General features: G+C 42.0%; 1 protein-coding gene across 1 annotated transcript; it reads left to right on the top strand.

Annotated features, from left to right (window-relative positions):
• Positions 1-268: 268 nt before the first annotated feature.
• On the top strand, positions 269-5,287 carry LOC119341473 (ubiquitin carboxyl-terminal hydrolase 16-like). The gene is made up of 3 exons (XM_037613343.1): positions 269-2,326; positions 2,840-3,851; positions 4,745-5,287. Exons 1-3 carry the CDS (start codon positions 391-393, stop codon positions 5,004-5,006), a joined length of 3,210 nt encoding a protein of 1,069 aa, XP_037469240.1. The 5' UTR covers positions 269-390; the 3' UTR covers positions 5,007-5,287.
• The last annotated feature ends 7,229 nt before the right edge of the window (positions 5,288-12,516 follow it).

Here is a 12,516-nt window from a genome sequence, read left to right as displayed (position 1 = left end):
CGCGCGTGCTTGCTTAATCGCGTGGTGTTGGTGGACTGGACTGGTGGGTTTGTCTCTCGGTTCCCGAATCGGATCCGCGGCGCCGCTCTTATGTGTTTCTCCGCCGCAATGCTCGGATTCTTCGTGTGTTGACGGCGGAGGTTTTCCTTGTCCTCCACCTCGCTGGCGTTCTCGGTTGCTTTTCCGCCGTATGTTGGGAAGCTCTTGATGTTCGCTAGCGGAATGTTCGATTTCTTCTCGACTTGTTGGTGAAGTTTTTTCTCGTTCTCCGATTCTTCAGGATTTTTGCTTCAGGAAAGTTCATGGCGCTGCTAACTCTAGTCCGTATGGTTCAGAATTCACTTGACTCATTCTTGTTGTTTCTTGCTCAGTTTCCAGGCGACAGGCGTGATGGTAGAGGAGAAGAGGGAGAGGGCGGAGGAGGCGTCCGAGAGCCCGCAGAAATCTCCGCGCCTGGACCCGCTGGCTGCGTCCGTGGCAGGTCCTGGATGCAGCGACGCGCCTACGTCTCCGACGGAGTCGAGCGACGAGTGGCCATCGTCGGGGGAATCGGAGGCGGGGACAAGCAGCGACAGTACCGGCGATGGCGGGCGGTGCGAGCACATACGCTTGGACCGCGAACTCCTGGATATGCACGTGTATTATCTCACGGAGCAGCGAGCGGTGCTCCGGACGTGCCATCTTAGTAAGTGCAAGACGACCTGTAAGGGCAACGAAGGGATGATGAAGTGCATAGACTGCTCTAGATTCTTCTGCTCTGGGTGGCCGGTGAACAGGGAAAGTCCGCAGGAACATGCCCTCTGGCACGCCGGCGAGAACACTCATTGGGTTGCTCAGTGGTGCGATGAACCGAATTTGGGATACTGCTTCTTGTGTGCGCGCGGTATGAGGCTCAGTGACCGGAGCGAAGATGACTATGCAGTGTCGGCCAGAAACAAAAAGGATCAGCAAGGACTGGGGGATAGCATTGCAAAGGATGGCAGGGGATCGGTGTCTGGCATTGCAAAGGATGGGTGCGAGACGGGGGGCAAGAACCCGCAGAACCCTGAGAACACGCAGAAATACCCGCACCTGGACCTGCCTGCGTCCAAGGCACCTGTGTTGTTGAGCGAGTCGCCATCGACGGGGGAAGCGGAGGAGACCAGCGACTGCACATACGACATCGGGTCGTGCGAGCACTTGTTCAAGGACAGGGAGGAGCTGGATGATATGGTGCATGACATCAAGACCGCCGAGAAGCCCCCAGAGTGTGAGCATTTCCTGTGCACGACCACCTGCACCTGGAGGGGAGCTGCTGCTAGGTTCATGGTGTGCACGGAGTGCACCTCTACTTTCTGCACCGGGGAGAAGGGGGGCATGGAAAATCCGCAGGGACACGCCCGCTTGCACGCCACCAGGGACTACCATTGGGTTGCTCTGTGGTATGATGAACCGTATAAGGGCTACTGCTTCGAGTGTGGGCACGTTCTGAAGCTCGGTCAGGACAAGCTGAGCGATGATGAGTGGGCAGCTCTGGCCAGAAATAAAAGGGTTGAGCGGCCAATGTCGGCCAGTAATGGATGGGATGTGTGGGGAACGGTGCCCAAGAGTTATGCAAAGGATTTGTGGGCAATAGTGACCGGCAATGATGCGTCTGGGTATGCTAATGGGAATGGCTGTGTTATCAGAGGGTTGCCGAATCTTGGAAACACATGCTACATGAATGCACTGCTTCAGTGCCTCCTTGCGCTCAGTGAGCTGAGGACAACGATTTTAGGACCGGGTGCTCGGCTGGGGAGCATTGGTCTGCTCCTGAAGCAATTATTTGTGGAGACAAGCAGCACAAATGATGCCAGGCGCGCGCTGGATCCAGAGATGCTATTGGAAAGTATGCGGATGTTTAATCCACAGTTCAAGGGCTCTTATATGCAGGACAGCCAAGAGTTTCTTACATCTTTGCGCACTGCTTTGGAGGAGGAGACGAAGGACCTAAACAAACTTCATGGGGGTGCAGAGTTTCGTCCAATTGGCAATTCCATTTTCGGGGGCTGGCTGCGTCAGACCTTATACTGCATAAGTTGCCAAACTAAATCAGTTTTGGATCTGCAATTCGATGAACTCCAACTGGCACTGCCATCAAAGGATTGTCCAGCCAGGAGTGTTACGTTACCACCAATGACCAGAAGCGGTGGATCTCCGATGAAGACTCGTAAGGAACTATTCCAACAAACCGACAAGACTGATGGAGAAAAGATTCAAACAATTGCTGAAGGCTGTGATTCTCAGTTTCCTGGTTCAGAATTTGGAGATGAGGCCATGGAGAAAATACCCAAGCCTTCACAAGTTGGTAAGTCTATGTGCTCCTCTAGCTAACTTAAAACATAGAATGTGGAACAGGCCCGCAGGTGTGGAATAGTGAGATCTAATACAAGCTAGCCATTTTTCTGAACACGGGAATAGATGACACTTTTGGAAATGGAGCTCTGGTGATAGCTAAGCAGAGAAAATTGTTGATGCCATTTTACATATGGAATAAAGAAGTAGCAGCAAAGCCTTCGGGGTGGCTACGAAAAATTGGGCTGGATGTTTCAACAGTCTTATCATGGCAAAAGTGTATGCTATAGTGTAGTAGTTCGAATTGACATTTGAAGATAACTCAGGGTCTTGAGGCCTTACCTTCATAAAATAAGTGCTGCTCTAAAATGGTTGGTTAACTTAAGCATGTATGGTTATTGTCGAGAAAAGAGACCTTAGAATGTGGTGGTTAAAGATTCTAAAAATATGCAAAGGATGAGGGTTTCTGGTTGCATGATCTTGCTAATGCAGATAAAGCTAAATCCCTGTATGCTTGAATCTGCAGATTCTACTAAAGTGGAGGATGTTGCACACGGTCGTTTGCAGACTCAGAAGAATGATGTCCCACGAGAGATCATTGAAGTGCCAATAAAAGCTCTTGATTTCATTCCTAACCTGTTTGATGACACTGAAGGAATGGATGAATCAATAGTAGATCCTCACAGTCCAAAAGATACTGGTCCACCTCCACTTGTTGATATAGAAGCCAAGGAGAACACTTACTCAGTAGAACCTACTACAGAAGACAAGGGGAGAGCTCAGAGCAGTGATATTACTGATGATGAGGCAGTACATATGAACTCTGTTGCATCGCTCGAGGACTGCTTGACACTTCTTTGCTATTGTCCGATGAGATGGAAATGTGATAACTGTTCCAAGGTTCCTGAGCTGCCGAGAACAAATGGAAGTGAAAATGGTCAACCGATGATAGCAAGTACCAATGTAAATCCAACAGTTGAAGGAGACCAGACTGAACTATCAGACAGGAAAACATGCCCAAGTGAGCGATCTAATGATTTGAATAGCTTGTCGGTAGAATGTACTTCTACAAGTAGACAACCACATGGTTCAGATGCACATCATCAAGTTATTCTTTCTGAGAACAGAGTTCATGAAGAAATCACTTCAGGGATGAGCTATGATGAAAAGAACTCGGCCTCTTGCTGCACTACCAATAGAAAACCTGAAAGTCAGGAAGATGTTCAGGAAGCTGCACCTAGTTCCTATCCAACTCATAAACAGACTGACCTGTTGAGTACCCAGGATAGTCAGGATAACAGCGACCAAAATCAAGGCAGTGGGAAGCAGGTAAAGCTGGATGATCATAGCGCACAACAAGCGGAAGAAAACCAAAGTGAGCAGAAACATGGGACTGGTGGTTTTCAAATACAATTGGTTACTAAGCTGCCACCTGTACTAACCATTCAACTGAAGAGATTCACCAATGCTCTTTCTAAAACGAGAGGACATGTGAGCTTTAAGGAGATTCTTCATGTAGAACCGTTCATGGACCCCAGGTACCGACTTCTGATAATTCTACACAGCAATTTCTAAGGTTGTTCTTTTATGCCTGTTCCATTAAGTTCATACCTTTAGAAATCCAGTAACTATTCTGTTTCATAGTTTGCTTCTACAAAAGCTTTAAGCCTTTAAGAGTATTCCTTCTCTGCAAAAACCGGCATTGCAGGTTACAAAAATGAAGGTTTTAAACACAAAAAATATGTCAGACTTCAGGAATTTATATGCAATCTTGTAAACTATTTTATAGGTTCAGGTTCAGACTACAATTTTTTTCTGGGTTCAGACTAGCATTTCGTACTTGTCAGGATATGATAATTGCAAGCTTAATTGAATTGTCTGAAGGTATCAGCTTAATTTGAGTGTCTACTGATAGCCTGATATGGACCAGAACCTTGTGCCATTGATTAAAACTGTTAGTTTTTCATTTTTGGTATAGGATACCATATTGGAATATGTATCTGATGTCGAGGCCGTCGAGCACAAACTCTATTCACCTTGGCAAGGTATCAGTATCACTGACCAAGTTATGATTATATTATCATCACCTGGGTGTAGTGTATAAAATCTGTTTGAAGTTTGGATTGTTAAGTATGGTTCTGGTTTTAGAAATGCAATTGGATGGATGTTATATTATTTATATATATACAAACCTAACACCTTTGAATGGCCTGTTGAGAATTAGTATGAGCCTTTATTTCTAAGAGTTATGATTAGTAAGTACGTAATCAGTCACTTGAGATACACTATATTGTTTTGTTAATCTGATAGAGCTTTCTTGTTAACAAATGTCCAGTTTGTTGTTTGAAGAAAGGCATTGCATTGTTGGTACTCCAGCTTAATCTTCAGTTTCTTGCATCTGGTCTAACTGTTTTTTTTTTCTACTTTTCAGTTCCGAGGACAAAGGTAACTCCAGCTATCGCCAAGTCGGTGTCATTGAGCACCATGGCCACACCTTGAATGTAGGGCACTATGCTGCTTATGTGAGGGCAGGTCGCAAGGAGCAGAGCAGTGGTTCTTCCTCATGGGTTTGCGCAACCGATCGCGTCATCAAGGAAGTCCCTCTAAAAGAAGTTCTCGGGTGCGAGGCGTACATGCTTTTCTATGAGAGGATGGATGGCCGAGGCATATCTGGGAGCCTACCCACCAACTAACCAGACCAGATGGACAATGAGAAAGGATGCACAAGTTTGAGATTAGCAAGCATGGCAATTGCCAAGTGTAGATAGATACACAGAGTCGTCATCACGTCCAATTTTGTTGCATTGGCTGAGTCGTTGCAGGTGTAGATTGCAGGCCGGATGGTCTGTTCACACTGTTCATAACTTTTTTTTCTTTTTTTGCGGTGAACATAACCATTTTTCTGTCCATGAGAAACTCATTTTTTTGTGAAAAAAAAGAACACTGGATCTGTTTTGTTAGAACAACATTGACTCCTTATCGAGAAAAAGAACAACATTGACTGTGTAGGACAGTGGAAAACATGGAGCACATCCCTTTGAATATTGTTGTGATGGGTAGTATTCTCCAATTAATAACACCTTCAGATAACAGTTGATGATTGTTCTCAGCCTCTTCTTCTGGATGTGTGGATTATGTGTGTCGGAGTAGCGAGTATAGTAAGTCTGTGTCCACGGGAAAATAAAATATAACTCTTCGGTGAAGAGATGTCTCCGGTCGTGTGGAGAACGAAGAGATGTCTCCGGTGCATTTTCGGCCGTTAGAAGACCTTGTCGGCCAACATAGGAACGCAGTCTCTCTTTGTTCTACAAGTGGACGATGGGGTAATATTTGTAAAATTTCTGAATAAGGGTATACATTTTCAGGATTTGATAAAGAAAATCCAATGCCACATTGCTGCATGAAGGCACAGCAATTTACTTGTAAGTTTCTGTGCAGCACAGCCAGTTAAAAGGACCCTCAATGCATCTAGACACTGGGTCACAGCCTAAACTCTAAGCGCTTGACCTCGAGCTAACCTTCTACAGAACATCTATGGCCAGACGCCTCAAGCCGGTCTCAAACACCAGGACGAGCGACCCAGTGCAAAAAGAAACCAGCCCACGCAGACACCTTAAACCGGTCTCAAACGTAGTGGCTGACCAGCATCTCTCATATTCAGCTCAAATCCGGGGCGAATATGGGGCGGCCCGGCGCGTCTGCCACGTTGAATTGACGACCGGGTTCCACACGAAATCACCCGAAAACCCAACAGTTCGACGGGCATCTTCTCTAGTGAGGATGTGAACACCTCGTGGCGCCGCTCAGACTCGCCGCCCGAGGGCCAAAGTCCGGCTATTTAAGCCGGACGACAACCCCCAACCCTAGCCACATCCGATTCCTCCCTCTCCACATGGTCAGCCCAAGCCCATCCACTTCTCTCCCTCTCTGCATCCCTCTTCCCTCGCCGTCCGCCTCTGCCATGGCTCGACAGAGGAAGACCACGTATTTGGATCTCCCACTCTCCATCACTTCCAATTCTTGGTGGACAAGGTGGCCAAGAAGCTTGTCCCGTGGGAGGGACAAAACATCACCACCATCGGAAGCACCAACCTCGTCAAGTCGGTGTTAACCTCTCAGGTGGTGTTCTTCATTACACCGCTAATTGCCCCTCAAGCAGGATCCACAATGTTAACAAGCTCGAAAGGGCCTTTCTGTGGTCCAAGACGGCCAAGACTACGAAAGCTAAATGCAAGGTCAATTGGGACGACATGTGCAACCCCTTGGCCTATGGAGGACTAGGGGTCTTTAACACCAACAAATTCACGCGGGCACTTAAGTTGAGATGGCCTTGGTATGAATGGAAAGAGTCTTCCAAGCTTTGGGTGGGCATGGGCAACCCTTGTGATGAAGTGGACCTCGATTTCTTCTACTCCTCCGCCCCACCACGGTTGGGAATGGCGCGAGGACTCCCTTTTGGGACTCCCCTTGGGTTCTTGGGAGGAAGTTGAAAGATATTGCCCCCCTCAGTTTTGAAGCATCTTCGAGGAAGAAGGGGAAGGTGCGCGAGTCACTTATGGAAGGTGCGCGAGTCACTTATGGAGAACGCTTGGATTGCCAAAATCAAACTCACTCCCGAATTCTCTTGCGATCAAATCCATGAGTTTGTGGTCCTTTGGTCCCTCATCTACGACTTCCAATTGGACAGTCTCGTGGAGGATGACATTCTTTGGAAGCACATTGTTAGTGGCCACTACTCTACGGCATCCACTTGCAAGGCACAAAATTTTAGGGAACACTCTCTCCCCTATGGACTAAGCGGTGTGGAAGGCTTGCCCCTAAGCCAAATTCTTCATGTGGCTAGTAATAGAAGATATGATCTGGACGGCCGTCCGGTTGGCAAAGAAAGGGTGGCAAAATTGCGGCCTATGCCCACTTTGCAAGAGAGAACAAGAATCCGGACCTCACATTTTCTGCAAGTATCGCTTCATGCTTCAACTTTGGAGCCTCGTCAACGATTGGATTCATATTGGGAATATTGATACCTCTCCATGGCACTTGAAAAACTCCATGCAAGATTGGTGGATCAACTCACCATGCTTGTGAGTTGGAAAATTTAGAATGAGAGAAATGCACGTATCTTTCGTTAGAAGAGCGCTCCATCTCCCATTCTTTTAAATGTGACTTAAAAAGAGGCATTACTTCGGGTCAAAGAGGGAGCTAAGAAGTTAGGAAACATAATTTTGGGGGAGTAATGCTTTTGGTTGTAAAGGTGTGTTGTAACAAAACTCTTTCTCCTCCTTAATTAATATATGAGCAAAAACTTTTGCCTCCATTTAAAAAAACACCACAAAGTCTATTGCTGCTAGTTTGCCACACAAACTGGGTAGACAGTTGGAATCTCAACATTGGGTCAAGTATCAACAACGGGAACTAGCATCTATTTTATTTTCTTTCTTTCTTCCTAAGATAATAGCTAAAAAAATCTGGAAAGCGTTGTTTTCTACTCCCTCTGATCCAAAATAAGTGTGGTGGTTTTAGTTCAAAGTATCTTTCTTCTCAAGATTACATATTCTAAGAAAAAGTTCCCAAAATCAATACATTATCATGACGAAATAAAGCAATGGATTAGGCACAACTAATTCAAGCATGAATTATGTGGGAATGATCCATAAAGTAAAACTTAAATGTTGGTCACTCTGATGAGTTGAACCCTTTTGAAAACAAGTTTTTAGAAAGGTTGAGAAAAAAATAAGCAGGGGTGCACATGCAATTAAAAGAACACAGATGCAATTTTTTGAACTAGAAAAGAAAAACATACTGATATATGAACATGCGTTAAAATAAAATGGTACATGTCCTTTCTATGATTCTGTAGCAATTTGCACCCTACACTTGGGCATGCTATGTACTCCATCCGGTACCCAAAATTGGTGTGTTTTGGACATTGATACAGTCTTCAGAATATAACTTGACCACTAGTTCCCATTGCACTAGGTACATGTACACCAAGTCAACAAGAACAAAACTATAATAGTGTGAAATTAATTCTCAAGACATATATACGAATATGGGTTTTCAAGATCCCAATCTATATATTTAAAACAATATTGATGGTTACGTATTCAGCGTTCAACTTAAGACATGTCCAACCTCGTTTGAGCCACCTTTTTTATGTACTTGAAAATCTCACACGGAATGAATGCATCATCAACAGCAATGTTTTTGGATGCCATGTCACCATCATCATAGTAGTTGGAAATTCCATCTACTATAGCACATGTAGAGGATGATTGCGTAAATATAGAGGATGATTCCAAAAAAGTTGAACAAGTTAGTTGCAACAATCCATGTATCGGCACCGGCACCGTTGGCATCACCACCATCTCTCAACGCAAAGTAGAGCAGACAGAGATCCTCCATACTGACGACAGGAAAATTCTGGCACAACATATGGAAGATGGCCATATCCATGAAAAGACCAGAGTCATCATCATGCAACTCAAGAACTTTTTCCCATGTCATATAGTCTGCCCTCAGCCTCACACTCTGGCGGCAAATCTAGAAGAATCAGGTGCCCGGTTGCCTGCAACAAGGACTGTGGTGCAAAAAATGCCGATAAACATAAAAAATGCTTCCTCGGGTGAAGCACACACTTAATAACAGATGTGAGCTAGTGCCCAATTCAGGGTCTGGCGGGTCACCAATGGGAACCTTCACAGGCAGACGAATATACTTGACATTAGGGTCCTCCCTGAGGACGGTGCCAAGTAAGATACCATGGAGGTAATCAACAAGCATCGAAAATTGCCGCAGGGCACCACAATGTCCGTCGACCACCACAGCAGGCCCGTGCATTGATCATTCTCATGGCTGATCACTCGTTGTGTAAGTAGGGGTGTCCAATCAATTTTTGGAGCCGGGACACATTAAAATAAGAATTTTATACAAATATTTATCTAAAACTATTTTATCATACTAATACATTAATCACTTTAATTTCCATTATTTAGTTGAGTAACCACATAACAACGTTGTGTAATATTACTTATGTCATTCCTTTTGTATCATTTTTAATGTGTTTCACTTAAAAAATCAACTCCGCGAAATTTTAATTGTATGTTTAACCAAAACTTGTGTTTAAATAAAAGTTTGAAATTTGTATATAAATAAATTGTATAGTACATATGTATATATTTGTGTGTATTCACATGTGTTATATATTTTAATATTATCAAATATATCATTGTAGAGATCTCTAGAAGTGTATTATCTAACTAATATTACTACTCCCTCTATTCACTTTTATAAGGTTTAGAAGACATTTCAGACAAGGTGCAAAGTATATCATTTTCAGTTGTCTGAAACGACTTATAAAAGTGAACGGAGGGAGTATCAAAATAGTGCTTTCTAGAAAATTTTGTTAGATAACCATATTTACAGGCCTTTCAAGAGTATAAATTGAACCATTTCCAAATGAGGCAAGTTAGATTCAATAATAAGTTGGCAACTGGTGACTAGTTTTTTTTGTCTGAAAACCGTAGAATATTAGTTCTACGGTAAAATTATATTAAAATAAAATTATGTTACAAATTACATGGTGAACCCCAAAGGGATTCACAAGTAGTGATCATACTTAGTGCAAAATGAAGACTAGCAAAAGATTGAGAAGCGACCAACCAAGAAACAAATAATCTCATAAGCGAGCATGGAGCATAATTAACACCGAATAATGCACCACAAGTAGGATGTAATTTCATTGCACAACTATTGACTTTCGTGCTTGCATAGGGAATCACAAATCTTAACACCAATATTCTTACTAAAGCATAATTACTCATCAACATGACTCACATATCACATCATCATATCTCAAAACTATTATGAGGAATCAAGTTTATTTTGTCCAATGGTCTTCATGAAAGTTTTTATTATATCATTCATGGATATCTATCACTTTGGGACTAATTTTCATGTGTTGCTTTTGATAAGCTCAAACAAATATAAGTGAAGATCATGAGCATAAAATTTCTTTCTCTCAAATTAATTTAAGTGAAGCAAGAGAGAATTTCTTCAAAAATACTAAAGCACACCGTGCTCAAAAAGGTATAAGTGAAGCACTAGAGCAATTCCATAGAAAAGAGCTTCCTTGACGGGATGTGAGTGCCGCTTACCTAGCCTCCCTGGCAACTATTTGAGGAATTTATTTTATTTAAAAACTTTCAGAACTAAGTAATTTATTAGAACAGCAAGCAAAACAAAATAAAATGACAATCCAAGGATAGCACACATCATGTGAAGAAGCAAAAACTTAGGCTCAAGCGATACTAACCGATAATTGTTGAAGAAAAAAGGTGGGGTGCCTGTCGGGGCATTCCCAAGCTTAGATGCTTGAGACTTCTTGAAATATTATCTTAGGATTCCTTGGGAATCCCCAAGCTTGAGCTTTTGTGTCTCCTTAATTCCTCTCATATCACGGTTTTATCACGGTTTTCCTAAATATCAAAAGCTTCATCCACACAAAACTCAACAAGAACTCGTGAGATAAGTTAGTATAAACCAATGCAAAAACCTTATCATTCTCTACTGTAAAAAATCACTAAAATTATTATTCAACATCGCATACTAAATGCCTCTGCATATTTAATACTCGTATCCTCAAATAGAATCATTAAACAAGCAAACATATGCAAACAATGCAAACATAATGGCAATCTGCCAAAATAGTACAATTTGTAAAGAATGCAAGAGTATCAATACTTCTTAAACTCCAAAAATTATGAAAAGAATTACCACACTGTAGATAATTTATCATAGCTTATTTTTCAAAAAGTTTCAACATTTTATCACATTCTGACTTTTCTAGGGAATTTTTGCAACAGCGGTAAACTTTCTGTTTTCAAACAGCAACATGTAGACTTGTAAAATAAGCATACTAAAGGCTATCAATGCCACTTTTATTGAAATAAAAGATGAAAAAAATTATTATAAATAACAACAAGTAAATCCTAACAAAATAAAATGATGCTCCAAGGAAAACACATATCATGTGACGAATGAAAACATAGCTGCAATTGAGGTTACCGATAATGTTGGAGACGAAAGAGGGGATGCCTTCCGCGGCATCCCCAAGCTTAGTTGTTTGGATATTCCTTGAATATTACTTTGGGGTGCCTTGGGCATCCCCAAGCTTAGGGTCTTGTCACTCATTATTCTCCTCATATCGACATCTCACCCAAAATTTGAAAACTTCAATCACACAAAACTTAACGGAACTTCGTGAGATAGGTTACTATGATAAAGAGCAAACCATTTCACATTGGTACTGTCAAAGACAAGATTCATAATTGTTTCCATACAATGCTTACTATAGCATATCATTTACATAGTCTATATTGAGCAATATAAGCCATAGAAACTAGAAAACAAGCAAACTATGCATTAAAAACAGAATCTGTCAAAAACAGAACAGTCTGTAATGATCTGGATAACTACCATACTTATGCTACTCCAAAAATTATGAACAAATTATGAACACGTGAGAAATTTGTATATTAAACTTCTGAAAAAATAATCAACTCAAAAGCACTCTTCTGTTAAAAATGAGAATTATTTTTGTGAGTGCAAAAGTTTCTGTTTTTCAGCAAAATCAAATCAACTATCACCCAACATGATCCCAAAGGCTTTACTTGGTACTTTATTGAAACAAAAGCTATAAAACATGATTACTACAGTGGCCTAATCATGTGAACATACAAAAATATTAGGGGTAAATGTTGGGTTGTCTCCCAACAAGTGCTTTTTTTAATGCCTTTTAGCTAGGCATGATGATTTCAATGATGCTCGCATAAAAGATAAGAATTGAAACATAACAAGAGCATCATGAAGCATATGACTAGCACATTTAAGACTAACCCACTTCCTATGCATATGGATTTTGTGAGCAAATACTTCATGGGAACAAGAATCATCTAGCATAGGAAGGCAAAACAAACATAACTTCAAGATTTTCAACACATAGAGAGGAAACTTGATATTATTGCAATTCCTACAAGCATATGTTCCTCCCTAAAAATAATTTTCAGTAGCATCATGAATGAACTCAAAAATATTGCTATCACATAAAGCATTCTTTTCATGATCCACAAGCATAGAGATTTTATTACTCTCCACATAAGCAAATTTATTCTCATTCATAGTGGTGGGAGCAAACTCAATGAAATA

The sequence above is a fragment of the Triticum dicoccoides genome, chromosome 7B, assembly GCF_002162155.2.
Source record: "Triticum dicoccoides isolate Atlit2015 ecotype Zavitan chromosome 7B, WEW_v2.0, whole genome shotgun sequence".
Taxonomy (NCBI): Eukaryota; Viridiplantae; Streptophyta; class Magnoliopsida; order Poales; family Poaceae; genus Triticum; species Triticum dicoccoides.
The sequence above is the reverse complement of the archived record's forward strand: the minus strand, read 5'-3'. Positions and strand labels throughout refer to the sequence as shown.